The 14,455-nt window shown below is 40.4% G+C and overlaps 2 protein-coding genes across 2 annotated transcripts in view; both read left to right on the top strand.

Moving 5' to 3' along the window:
* Positions 1–9,370, top strand: part of plcl5 (phospholipase C like 5) — a 100,578-nt gene extending 91,208 nt beyond the window's left edge. The window contains 2 exon segments of the mRNA XM_058653216.1: positions 2,762–2,871; positions 6,723–9,370. Coding sequence (XP_058509199.1) covers positions 2,762–2,871; positions 6,723–7,178 — 566 coding nt within the window. The 3' untranslated portion in view covers positions 7,179–9,370.
* Positions 9,371–10,253: 883 nt separating this feature from the next.
* On the top strand, positions 10,254–12,414 carry hcrt (hypocretin (orexin) neuropeptide precursor). The gene is made up of 2 exons (XM_058654163.1): positions 10,254–11,242; positions 11,916–12,414. The coding sequence occupies exons 1-2, from the start codon at positions 11,225–11,227 to the stop codon at positions 12,279–12,281; spliced, it is 384 nt and encodes a 127-aa protein (XP_058510146.1). The 5' UTR covers positions 10,254–11,224; the 3' UTR covers positions 12,282–12,414.
* The last annotated feature ends 2,041 nt before the right edge of the window (positions 12,415–14,455 follow it).

The raw sequence follows: 14,455 nt of genomic DNA on the forward strand, positions 1-14,455 counted from the left end.
TAAATAAACCTTTTAGTTTTTCTTCACTGCCAGATATTGGAAGTTATTCTGGGAATAATGGGCAAAAGCACTTAGTTACAGGACATTTTCTGGTCCTTTTATGGTGAGATGAATCAAAAAAAGTCCAGAGGGACATTTTGAGGGTTAGGTGTTAAAGGGTTAAAGGAGCTACAGCGACGGCAGCTCAGTGGTAGAGAGAGTCGTCTTTCAGCTCAGAGGTTGTCGGTTCTAGCTCCGCTAGCCTACGTGCTGATGTGTCCTTGGGCAAGAAACTTATCCCCACATTGCTCCTGATGGTTGTGCTGGCAGCGTGTGAATGAGTATAAAAAAAAGATGAGTTGTAGAAAATGCGCTGCATGAAAGTGTGAGTGAACGGGGGAATGACAAAACTGTAGTGCACAGCTGCTTTGAGTAGTCATCAAGATTCTAAAAGCACTACATAAGTACAGACCATTTACAGCGCCGTTACAGCTGCCCATTAAGTGTGGTGTGCGGTCGTCACAGAAAGCTCAACATTGAACCTATAAGGTGCTGAATGGAATATTAAACCAATATTTTTAACATAAGAAGTTTCCTTCACTCTAATTCAGCTATTGTAGTAGGACATTATTATTATTATTATTATTATTATTATTATTATTCTCATTATCATTGTCATTATCATTATCATTATTATTATTATTATTATTATTGATATTAATATTATTATTATCATTATTAATATTATTATAATTATCATTGTTATTATTATTATTATTATTATTATTATTATTATTATTATTATTATTATTATTATTAATAATAATAATTATTAAAGGATTGTTTTTTACAACAATTGAGGTGCTGCAAACTCAGTTGGCAGTTTGTTAGGTACACTTCCACTGCAGGGAAACCCTGGTAGGAAGTGTGATCAGAGCAACCTTCTGACATCAACTCCCCAGACAGTGTTAGAGCCACACTGTTCACATGAGCTGATTTTTCTTATTATTCTTATTCTTAAGGGGGGTATAATTTTGCTGGTTGGTGTTGCTGAAGTAGTAGTCCTGCAAAAAAAAACAACAACAAAAAAAACACCTGCACATCGACTTATTTAATTCATTTTACAGATTTCATTTGTGAGGCTGCAGTTTGTGTTACTGTTCTACAGTAATTATCTGGATATTAACATCTGCTGCAGTATTACCTCCTTACTACACATCGCCATGTTATCACAGCACAGTAATGTAACGTGTCACCGTCTCTTTAGTTATGGAGCTCGCCCACATTGATTGAATGGTGCAGGCAGTTGTTTGCACCAACTAGTCACTGCAAAGAGGTGAGGACTCAACAGTAAGTTACTGCCAGTGCTGTAAATTACAGTGTATTATGTTTTGTCAATAGTCTGCACGACGGTCAATCAAAGCTGGAGTTACATGAGGTCAGTTGTCAGGGACAGACTGACAAAGAGGCAGCTTTAGGTGGAGTGTGCTCTTGAAAGCCAGTGGATTAGTCATCATCTGCCCGGGATAAACTAAGCCGGACCTATAGATGGATTAATTAGAGGTGTAATTGGTAATGCAGCATTATCGACCGCCGTAACACTGACCTGAGGAGTTAGCTGTTTGTTTGTTGTGCAAAATATGTCGCAGTGCAAAGTGAAAAAGGGATAAGAAGCAGACAAGAAACTGTTTGTCTACATTTGTTATGGATGTTATGATTGTGTTTCTGTCACGTGACTGAACAGATTCACTGATTTCCTTAAAAAAAAAAAAAAAGGAAAGTTATGGAGCAAGTTGGTCATGATATGGATCTATGTCTATCTGTTGCACCTTTGATACATACACTATTGATGCATTTATTTGTATTCTTGCGATATATTTTTGTTTTAATATTGGCCCAGTGGTTATGATGTCTTTAAAGTCTATTTATTTATATTTATATATGTATTTAAAGCAGCATGAAGCACTTTTATCTCACTGTTTGTGACTTGTGTTTCAAACAATTGTCTGTCGTGCCCTCTGTAAGATGTTTATCAAAGGTAAATCTGTCTTAAAACGTTTTATTTCACAAGACAAAAAACATGAAAATGTAGTTTTCCAACCACACAGAAGATTATAAGCTAGTTAATCCTTAGAACACAGAGCAATTAGGCTGCTTGTTTCCATTACTATGTTAAAATGTATATAAAGGCTTTAAGTAGTGCAATACAGTGTCTTATATCCTTTTTTTTAGCACAACCTATAGGCAATCTGATGAAATTATAACTTTTATTTACGTTTATAATTTTATTAATAATAATAATTAAATTTGTGAAATTTGGAAACGTGTCACAGGTCAAGCTTCACTTGGCTCATTTTTATGAACAAAAATAAAATAAATATATCTATTTTGTGACTTTTGCGCAATCATCGTTTTTAGGATTTTTTTAAAAATATGCGATATAAAATGATTCATTTGACTCAGCATGTCCATGTCCAGATAAGGAGTTGTGTATTATTTCCACGGCAATTTACCAAGGGTGCACCTGCGGAATTTAAAATAATAGACGATCAAAAATCATTTAGACATTTTAAAATGTGAAAAAAAAAAAAAAAATAGATTAACTAGGGAATTAATCTGCATAAAAGAGCAGGAATAAATGCTGAGATTAAAATATGTGCCATTGTTTCCTGAGATAGAGATCAACACTGTACACAATAAAAATGTGCAAAATAAAGTGACTTATTTAAATATGAATACGTTTTTAATAATGATTGTGTGTTTCACGTGTGTCTCCGTCCAGGTCTGGACTTCCACGAGGACCTGCATCGCATCGGAGCAAAGGAGGGACTGAAAGGCCGCAAACTCCAGAAAGCCATGGAGAGCTACGCGTGGAACATCACTGTGCTCAAGGTGAGATGAACCAAACCGCGCTGACGTCGACTTTAACTCGACAGAGATCCACAGAGATCCACAGAGTCTGTCCGTGTAACACGGCGATTAATGCCTCTGCTTCATGTCAACATGTGATTTATCTCAGGAACTATAACCAGCTGGGTAAGCGCTCAACCCTGTTCCAGAGATTAAACTACATGGTGTTTTAAGAAAGCTCCCTGAGCTAATTCTATTTAATCCCTAAACCTCTTAATTATTTGCCGTTGCATCCAAGTGCTGTTTCATTTATTTGCTTATGTAACATCTTGATAAGATATGATTGGATTGTTCACACTTATCTGCCAACACACACAGGCTGCTGCATTTCTCCCCACGAGGAGAATTTGAGCCTTTCGGACATGCCTGGAAAATGAGGACTTCTTGTCTCTGCCTGTCCCACAACATGGGACATAAGGTCCCCTAATGCCCTCATGTTATTGGGTCTATGAGCACTGTTAGTAAAAACCAGCACTGATGAAAAAAAAGAATAAAAAACCCACCATGTGCTGCTCAGGCTGTGCATTGCACAGTGAGCCTGTTTGGCTAAGTGGAGACAGAGCAGCGGGGATATTTTTATCTCATCTCATCTCCCTGAAATCATTTAGCATTGAGTGAAGAAGCTCCCAATTGGCTTAGGTCTTTCTGAGTGTTGGGTCAGGTAGATGTTTGATTGCCTGATTCGGGATAATGGACACTGAAGAGTGCAACCTGGAGTCACGGTCAATATGAATTATTCTGTTACTGTCCGCTCATATTTTGATTAGCTTTGTCTTTGAAGTCAGAAAATCCAAAGTGTCATCTTTTATTTGACAGAATCCACCATCGTCCTCTCCAGATGCTGAAATTTAAACTTTGGGTTGTTTTTTTCTTCGTTTTATGTCGCTTTTATCACTTTTACTATCACATCATGTTACTATTACACAGTCATTTTTCCATTTAACCTTTATTTATCCTTAGAGCCTGTGTGTGTATGTCTGCGTTCATTACAGTACATTGAGTGAAATGCTTGTGGGACTAAAACAACTACGAAAAGACAATGTTCAACAACATTTTTGGACAAAATGAATCGCTCAAGTTACCTGACAAAGTCCAAGTTGCCTCCATTGACAACGAGAGCTGCAGCGATTATTTGATTTATCGATTATTAATCAATTACTAAATTATTCGCCGCAGGTGGACCCATGGTAAATTGCCGTGGGAATAATACACAACTCCTTATATGGACATGTGTGTTTAGACGTCACATATTCAGACTTTAAAAAAAATTCGGTTTTTGTCATCTTCTTATGTATTGTTAAGTCAAAGTTTTACAGATTTAATTTGAGAGGCTGCAGTTTGTGTTACTGTTCTACAGTAATTCTCATTTCCAAATTATTATATTACTTTGTTAATAACGCATTAACATCTGCTGCAATATTACCACCTTACTACACATTGCCATGTTATCACAGCACAGTAATCTCACGAATTGAAAATATGTATATATATATTTTTTTTTATCAGATTGAAAAAAAGGATATAATATAATATAATATATAAGACACAACATATTGCATATTCTCGTAATGAAAAAAACAGCCTAAATGCCTAAGTGTTCTCAGGGTTACATGTGAATATTTCCTGGTTTATTTTCTTCATTTGTCAAAGAAATTAATCATTTTGGTTCGTGGACAAAATAAGACTTTCGAGAACAGCAACATTTCCACGTTTGTTTAACACTGATCACCATCTTCTGACATTTTATAAACCGAACAAGTTTACATTTATAATTGATTATTACTTAAATAACAATCAGACGAAAGAGAAAAAAGAAAAAAAGGTCAATAATAGTGATGTGTTGCTACTGTCAGGTTAATTACTATTGTATTTCTGCCAAACAAGGAGAAGATTCTGTATAAGATAGGATTGATTGAGGATATAGTGGTGAGATCTGATGGTTCCCCTGTCTGAGCTTCTGTAAATACAGGCCAGTTGTTATAATATAGAAGCTCCGTCCTGATTTAACTCTGTCCGCATAGAACAAGCTTCTCGCTATCTCATTTTATGCCTGGTGACTCACGAGTTACATAATTTTTATTTATTTTATTTTTTTACCTATGACTTGCTCATGCACATGGTTGTGTACCAGTGGAGTGGCGAAGATAAAATGACACTTACAGTTTATTAATAATCACCTGGGAGCAGGACGATGAGTGGTGTGTGCACATGTGTGCGTGTGTGTGTGTGTGTGTGTGCAGGGCCGCACACACCTTCACTCATACCTACAGTATTTCAAACACGCTGCTCTCGGCCCTCTGGCTCCGAGAACTGTGGCCCTCGCACGTCTACATTTCAGTCTGGCACGGAACAGGTCAGTCTGTGCCTCTTCACAGGAATGTTAGCCCATTGAGCTGTCACAGTGGGTCAGATAGAGTCCAGAGTGGAGTGGTTCTGTGGGGGGGGGGGGCAGATGTTGAAAGAGAGAGAGAGAGAGAGAGAGAGCGTTGGCAAAAGACCTGAGCGAGAGAAGGTAAAACCATGTGGTCAGATTTCTTTTCTCTTGTTTGCCAGATCTAATAATATAAACACCTCACACGCAGAAACACCCACCAGTGTGGAAAAAAAAACACCACATTCCCACATGGCAGAGCTTAGGGAGGCGAGCGGCCGTGGCAGTGGCCCAGACTGACTCGACAGTGCTGTATGGCGGGACGCCTGCCTGACCACTTCCTCCACATATGGCATGTCTTCATCCCTGGGCGCTCCAAGATAAATTACAGAAGTGTAGTATAACACTATCACCATATGACAGCACTGTTCACCAGCTGAGAGGAGCAGTTGGCCAGCGACCAAAAAGGACCTCATACTGTGGCTTTATACTGCCCCCTCCTGGAACATGTTAGTTAATGCTCTAACTATTCCCCTGTTGCACATTTTACCTTTTAATCTATACTTAATTAGACACAATTTAGAAAGTGTATGATAGAAAAATGTAATCTAAATGCTAATAACTAATGTGCACTGATACTAAATGCTCACTAATCGTCACTCTTATCTGTTTGTAGGTCCAGTCACTGGCAATCGTGGGTTTATTATTCACATCTGGCTGTGGATGTTGTAACCGAAACCAATCTGCCGTTTTTTTTATACATAGGGTGCAATTTTTTACATAGGGTGCAATTCGCCAAAATTCAAAATGCCCGACATCCTGTTGAGTTGAGGCCATGGTTACAATCGACTTTTTTGTTCGTCTTGGGCTGTAACGTCTTCCCACCAAGTTTTGGAAGCCACAGAACAATAATAACAATCTGAAGGACAACAATATGTTCCGTTTCGGCCCCTTGCCATTCATGCTCGGGCCCTAATTAAATAGCAATGGTGATGCACCAGTTATGTAATTGTAGGCTGATACTAATAGTTTAAAATAACAACTTTTTACGAAGAGTCAGTATTCGTACCAGTGTTTAGTTTGTGGGTGTCTTCATTGTTGTTCTTTTGTGGCAGAGACTCCATCTGTACACATATTAAATGTCTGTGTCAACATATTGACTTTGTACGTACAGTTTTCAACGCTGACACTGCACGTCCTCATTATCACACAGGTCCTTACTGATAATACCTGAATTTGTTCAGCTCATTTAGTGCTTGCACTGCCATTAAATTTTTGCTTCAGATCATTCTTGATTTTAACAAGCATCCTCCCTCTCTCTCTCTCTCTCTCTATCTCTATCTCTCTCACTCTCTCTCTCCCTCTCCATCCCTCTCTCTCTCTCTCTATCTCTCTCTCTCTCTCACTCTCTCTCTCCCTCTCCATCCCTCTCTCCCTCTCTCTCTCTCGTTGTTAATCACAGGGCCAGGCAGATCTGCTGAAGCACGCTAAGAGCGAGGCGGTGGACACGCTGCGTCAGATCCACTGTGCAGCTCAGTCCTGTGGCCTCAGTAAAAACGGAGCCGCTTCCCCTCCGCTCCAGCACCACCCTCACCACCAGCCCCCGCAGGTCCAGATCCAGCAACAGCCTCAGGCCAAGCCCCACCCTCTGCCGCCTCCGCCAGTGCACCAGTCCCAAATGCTGCCCCAGTCCCAGATCACACCCCCTGCCTATCTCCATCCCTTTCCCCAGCCACATCCCCTGCTCCCGGCTGTCCCTCTGGTCCAGACTGTTTTAAAACCACCGGCTTATTCCCAGCCCCCGCCCCTACCTCAGTCACACTTCCAGTTCCAGAGCCAGCAGCAGAGGGGCGCAGCACCTCTCGACGCCAAGCCTGACAAAGACATGGTCAGCGGTGATCTGGCGGGATCCTGCTGACCCGCAGCCTGTGCCCACAGAGAGTCCTACCCAAAGAGAGACACGGAGAGCGAGGGAGAGGTGGAGAAGCAGACGGGTGTACAAGGGAAGCAGGTGGTTAGTGGTGAAAGGGAGACGGAGGCGGTAACGGGAAGAGTTAACGAGGCGACGATGGCGAGGAAGACTCGCCGCGTTAGAAGTGAGACCCAAGTGTAACAGGAGGAGCTTGAGGAGATGAGAAGAAGGGGATCTTTATTCTCCTCTTCCACCTGAGTCAGAAGGTTGTAGGGTTCAGTATAGTTGGATCAGTACGTTGGATTTCCATGTCTCTCTCTGGGCAGTGCCAGTTACATCCTTCACTATGTATTCTAGCTCTGTGGGTACAGGCTTTACCTCTCATCGGCTTTAAAAGCCACATATTTGCCTTTTCTTTTCTTTTCTTCTTCTTATTTTCAAGACTCCTTGGCATGTCTTTGAGGTTCCTCTTGTTTTTTTTTTGGTTTTAATTTCTTCATGTCCATGCTCTTCCTCCTTTGTCTTAGACGTAAAGCTAGGAGCCAGGAACACCTGACTCCTTTTTTTTTTTAAAGTAAGAGGATACTATGTTCATTTTTAAGTGCACAAAGTAGAGCAGCTTGTCTAGGCCGAGCTCTGTAGGAGTCGCAGACGACTATTTCAGCACAAACCAGGGAACTGTAGAGCTAACATAGGAAAACAACACTTAACATTCCAGCACAGTAACAATATAGTAATAGTGTGGTCATTGTTTGGATATATATCTTTGTAATAGGGACGTTATTTAATTGTAATACCTTGATGATAACAATGGAAAGTGTGTTTAGGTCATAAAAGCAGTTGAATTTCAGCATTATAATATGATAATCATCCATTTTGAACCAAATTAGATGAAAAGTCAAATCTGATTTCATCTGTAAAGCCTAAATGTGACGTACATGCTTCACTAAGCACAGGTGTGTGCAGAGTCATGTGACCAGGACGTCTCCCATGCAGTTGGAGCATAATGTTGTTGAAGTTGCTCGTTATAGCCTTAGACTGAATATTAAAAACACAGTCTTGCATTTGGAAAAGTGAAGGACAGGAAATATGATGGAAGTAGCATTTAAGCCTCCAGGGGGCGACTGGTTGCAAACGGAAGTCTCCAGGAGGATGAGCCTAGCCCTCGCTTCTATCATTAGTGTCAGGATTTCTTCAACATCACGTGATTTGTCAACTTTGTAAGTTATTTTCCCATTTGGAGGAAATTAGAAGATTTAAACTTTATTGTGAGAGTAGAACACTGTGTCCATTTCATATACATCTCCGGTTATAGCTTGGTGGAATATGAATGTCTTAAAACCGATACCTGAAATTCAAGGTTGGGATTATCAGTATCCTGGACATTACATGGTATTACTGTAACAAGCTGGAAATTGCATTAACAACGAGACGACTTTGCCATAACATTACCGAATTAAGACAAACTATCACCACATTGTTACAGCGTTGTTACTGCAATGTAACGTTAAGTGTTACCCAACCTTCAGACGTAGATGTGTGCAGTCACACCAATGCTCCGCGTGCATCCCTTGCTGGCGTAAAACGTTCCATCAACACATCTTCAGTGTCATTCCTTGTGTATTTATGTTCTTCACCATCATAGGAGTTGTGTGTGTGTGTGTGTGTGTGTGTGTGTGTGTGTGTGTATGACGTATGTATGATGTGTGTTGGTGTTTTAGTTCCTGTGGTGGAACTAACCCACATCCTTAAAGCCAATCACAACTGGAATATCTGACCCTGCCTCTTATAGGTAAAAGGTCATCAGCATTATGGTACTGCTGTCAGTAACAAACACAAAAAAATAAAAAAATACACACAAAATAAAGTAAATATAGATGTATATTGTATGTAAAGTGTACGAAGGGAAAAATATATTGCGATAATAACTCGTGCTGACAGCCATTTAACGATTCATATTATGATAATTGTTGTTGTTAGTTCTATTGATATTCTTTTGTAACCTTATTTCCACATGTAGAGTGATTTTGACACCTGCGCTGTTGTGTGGTGCAGTGCAGGACAGCCAGTGCATGTGGGACTAGTGCGAGGGATGACGGCGTCGTTCCACGACGCGAGGGTCCAACAGTGGCCTGACGTGAGTGTGGATTCTGTAAGAGTTCCTTTCAGTGGCCCATTAAAACTGGCTTCATTGTTAACCCCGTCTCCTCTTATTCATTGCTCTTTTCTGACTTTCTGACAAATGCTAACACACGGAAATGTCTTAGCAACACATCAATTACCTCAATAGGCTGAAATTTGCCGAATCGCTGCTCATGAGTTCAGAGAGACTTTTCAAGAGTGCTCTGAAAGCAGCTTCCACTCTCAATGCAAAGCAATTAATAAAGCTTGAGGAAAGCTTTATTGATTTGATGCACTCCTGATGTAAAACTGCATTCCCCTTCAATAACAAGATTGTTTTTTATCACAAATTACTGTAGTTAGTCGATCAGTGCATCCCGCTGTCTTTAAAATGGTATATTAAGCAAATGGCGTGGAGAAAGGAAGGATGGAAATAGATATGTTGAAAGTCTGGAGTGGAATATTCATTCGGATTTATTGGCAGAAATTGAATATACTACCCATAAGTATGTTGGCACACTTGTATAATCACTTTAAAATGAAAATCTTTGCTTTCATAGAGAAATCACAGATTAATCTGCAGAGATGTTTGCCCTGTGCTGTTTTTTTTTACGATTCTTTGTTCTTCGTTTTGTTTCTGAGCAGCAAGTGTGTTTATATCCTCCACCCAATAACAGCAATGGGTGCGGGATAATCAGGTTACAGCCAGGTCGGTCTCTGGCTTTGTTTAGACTGCAGCCCAAATCGGATTTTCATGTATCATACTTCTACAATAACAATGATGTAACATAGTACAGGACCAGACAAGTCCAAAGTCTGGCCCGTGGGCCAATCACAGTCCTCGGTCAGATTTTGTACGGCCCGCCGCTTTGATTTGACTTGTCAGACCATTGAATGGACACCGTGAGCTCCTCTCAGCTCATATGAAGTGTATGACATGAGGTCACATGACCTGAGGGGTCCCCAGAAATTGGCTTTGGCAGATTAGGCACAATAGGCCCCTACTTAACCATAGATATGGGACCCACGTGACCTTAGAACAATTCAAATGGACTGACGACAGTGAAATCAGGTGCTCTTGTAGTGATGAGTCTGAGATTTGAAACTTCTGCTTCTGTGGTGTAGTGTAACCCCCCCACGGAAAGTAATTCCAGCTTTAGTTCCACGATCCTCTTAAAGCGTCTTAAAGTGACACGAAAACCGTTGATTGAACTCTTTAAATGTATCTCTCCGTGGTAAAATAACACTTGGAACACTAATTGGAATTGTGATATAACGATTGACAATTAAACTAAGTCTATAAGTGTTACTTTAACACTGCAACATGTGAGGTGAGTAAAATAACCGTGACGAGGGCCTCGCTCACTGATTCGGGCTCCACTTCGACCGTGCGCCATTTTTATACCTCAACACACTCCTGCGAAGCCCTTTGGTGTGAGGGAAAAATAAGACTGAGAGAACCTTGTTAACAAGACTCATAAATGAGCGTGTCATTAGAACAAGAAAGGGCATCAGGTCTTTTTCTATATTTGTGTGATATTTTAGTACTCACTGGAGACGTCGGCTAATTAAAGTCAACACCTCGCTACTCACAGTAATGGTATGGCTTAATAAACCACTGGCATGCAGCCACAAAGACATACCTGTTGTTCATCAAAGGTCCAGAGAAGTGCCTTGGAGATGATCTGCCTTAGGAGACTAATTAAAGGCAGCAAATGAGCGTGAGAATCAGTCAGTCTCTTCTTTTTTTTTTTGTCATGCTTTATGTTTGACCTTAATGACGTCCTGACAGGGGTGATGATGTGGACAACACAGGGTAGTATAAAAGACACTCGTCCTACCCCCAAGTTGACGAGAAGATCAGATGATTCCCCCTTCACGCAAATCAGAAGACAACGTGGTCCCCGACTGACTTCTGCAAATCTGCTGGGATGGACACAAATAACAAGGTAAGACAAACGAGATTCTATTTCATCTTTTACTAATGAATGATGATGTGAATTTGAACAAAATTCACCGTAGCACTAAGGTAGTGGTGACTGGGTTAAACCCTCACATCAAACACTTTGTATTAAAGTAATGGTAGTTAGTTTCTACATTTCATTTATTATAATTTGCATTTGAATTGTTTATGTTACTTTTTGGCGTTGTTTATGTTAAAAAAAAAACAAGTTCTTCCGTATCTCTTCTTACAAGTTAGTTATGTAATAATAATAATAATAGTAATAAATAATAGTAGGATGGATGTTGACAAATTGTTCATTCAACAAAGTATTTTTTAAGATAAGATAAGATAGTCCTTTATTAATTATATCAAATTTAGATTGGGATGCTTTTAATTATGTAATAAATGTCCTCTGTCACCTCTATACTAATTATATACGTATAACTTATTATTATATTATTATTATTATAACTAATTTATTGTACCGTAACATATTCATTTATTCACTTTCTATACATTGCTCGGTGTTCTTGTCCCAGTTCTTGACAAAAAAAATAAAACATCAGAAGCATATAACTGGAAATTCAGTGTTTCACATCCATTATGTCCAGATAAAGGTCTGAGGACAGTACAATTCTTTCAATTTTTAGTGTAAACGGATCTTTTCCACCCAGCAGAAACTCCTGGTGCTGGTTTTGATGTCTCTGGCGTCTCATTTGACCTGTGAAGCTCACAGCGTGTCCGAGTGCTGCCGACAACCATCTCGCTCCTGTCGCCTCTACGTGTTGCTGTGCCGCCCTGGCACCAATGCCTTGGGTGGAACCCTCGCTGGAGACGCCGCTGCTGGCATCCTCACCCTGGGCAAACGGGGAGAGGAAGATCATCGCATGCACAGCCGACTCAACCACCTCCTGCAGGTGTCCAGGAACCAAGCAGCAGGAATCCTGACTATGGGGAAGAGGATGGAGGAGAAGGTGGGAGAGCAGTACATGGACTGGATGGCTCAGTCAGGAACCACCATCACAACACCCCTTCCTTTGTGACTGCATGGTGTATAAATACTGGGACTTTGTTCAAATGTATGTAGGAAAATACTCCATTTATTTTGTAAGTGGTATATAAAATGTACATTTTTGGGGAAATTTGTTTTCGTCTGTGCCTTAATATGGTTTTGTATGAGGGATTTGTGTGATATTGCATGTGTACAACATAAAACAAACATACAGCTAAAAAATGTGTTGGTTTTTTTGTCATTCTTGGTTGTTTTTCCTTAGTGTGCTTAATAAACAGGACTGCACACATACTCAATTTATTAGGTACACCATTTTCTTATCAGTCACATTCACAAAGCAGCAACTCAGTACATTTATGCTTGTAGACGTGGTCAAATATGACCGGCTGAGGTTCAAACTGAGCATCAGAATCAGGGAGAAAATGTGATTTAAATGACTCGAAACGTGACGTGTTTTCCACCATTTCAGAAACTGCTTATGTACGACTGGGATTTTCTGGCACAACCGTCTCTTGGGTTTTACAGAGAACAGGTCCAACAAAAGAGGAAAATATACAGAAAGCAGCCGTTCTCTTGGTGGGGATAATGCCTTGTTGATGCCAGAGAAGAAAGACCAGACTGGTTTGCAACAGTAACTGAACAATATAATAACCACTCTTTACAACAGAGGTATGACGATCATCGCTAAATCCAAAACTTTGAAGCATTTACTGACAAAATTCGTCAGTAAATGTAAATGTGATGATACTGTCACTTGGCTCCCCAGAAGGTGTAAATTTTTTAGGCTAAAATTCTCCCTAAACCAGTTAGACGAGTGTCTACATTCAAACGGCCACATCTTCTTCAAATATTTCAGATTTCCAGTTATCTGTAAATAGCTCAAAATGCCCCTCAGGAGACTTGTTCCTGGTTTTTCCATGGCTGGGCACAAAACACTGAAACATCTGTGATCAGAAAACATATTTAATGGTAAATAGTTTGTGTTTCTATCACACTGTTTTAGTCTTGATGACCAGTCAAAGCTGCTTTTACACTACAGTTTCCTCCATTCACCCATTCACTCACACATTCATACAGCGTTTCTACAGTATTTTTCCATCCACACACTGCCGGCACAAGCACAACCGTCAGGAGCAATTTGGGTTTAAGTGTCTCACCCATGGGACACATAGTCATGTTGACTAGCAGAGCCAGGGATCTAACCCACAACCTTTCAGTTGAAAGATGACCCATTCTACCACTGAACCACCACTTTTATTTTTTACTATTTTAAATTAATTTTTTACACATGCAAAATCTCATATTATGGTGTGGGAATAAAACAGGCCACAAGATGGTGCTGATATTGTAAAAACTGAATACAGAGCGGGTGGGGGGGAGGGTGTTGGGGTGAGGGGATCTAATTACAGAGGGGATCAGTGTAATTAGCCGGTTGAATTATTTGCACGTTTTTGTTGAAATTCAGCCTTTACAGAATGGTGACTACCTCATTTCACACTGTGGTACCATAACCTTGTGAGCATCATTTGAACAGTATTGTACTGCAGAAGGTAGTGTGTTACCATAAAAATGGCAAGAAAAAGGCAATTAACAATGGAAGACCATCATAACACTTAAAAATGTAGGGCTTTCCTACAGAGTAATTGCGAAGAAAGTCAAGGTGTCAGTGAGTACAGTTTCCTTCACCATCAAAACGCACTCAGAAACTGTGAGAAACTCTGACAGGAAGAGGTCTGGCAGACCCAAAGCCACAACAGAATCAAAAGACAAGTTTCTGAGAGTCAACAGCTTCAAGCACAGCTTAATAGTGGTCGTAGTAAGCAAGTCTCAGTTTCAACTGTGAAGACAAGACTTAGAGTTGCAGGTTTGAACGGTCGAGTTGCAGCAAGAAAGCTATTGCTAAGACGTCAGAATAAGAAGAAGAGGCTTGCCTGGGCCATGAAATACCGCCAATGGACTACTGAAGACTGGAAGAAGGTGTTATGGACTGATGAATCAAAGTTTGAAATCTTCCGTTCATCACCAGGAGTTTCGTACGCCATCGAGTAGGCGAAAGGATGGTTCCTCAGTGTGTGACATCAACTGTCAAACATGGAGGAGGAAGCGTGATGGACTGGGGCTGGTTTTCTGGATCCAGGGTCGGTGACTTGTACAGAGTGAGAGGCACCCTGAACCAAAACGGCTACCACAGCATTCTGCAGCGCC

The sequence above is a fragment of the Solea solea genome, chromosome 16 (assembly GCF_958295425.1).
Source record: "Solea solea chromosome 16, fSolSol10.1, whole genome shotgun sequence".
Taxonomy (NCBI): domain Eukaryota; kingdom Metazoa; phylum Chordata; class Actinopteri; order Pleuronectiformes; family Soleidae; genus Solea; species Solea solea.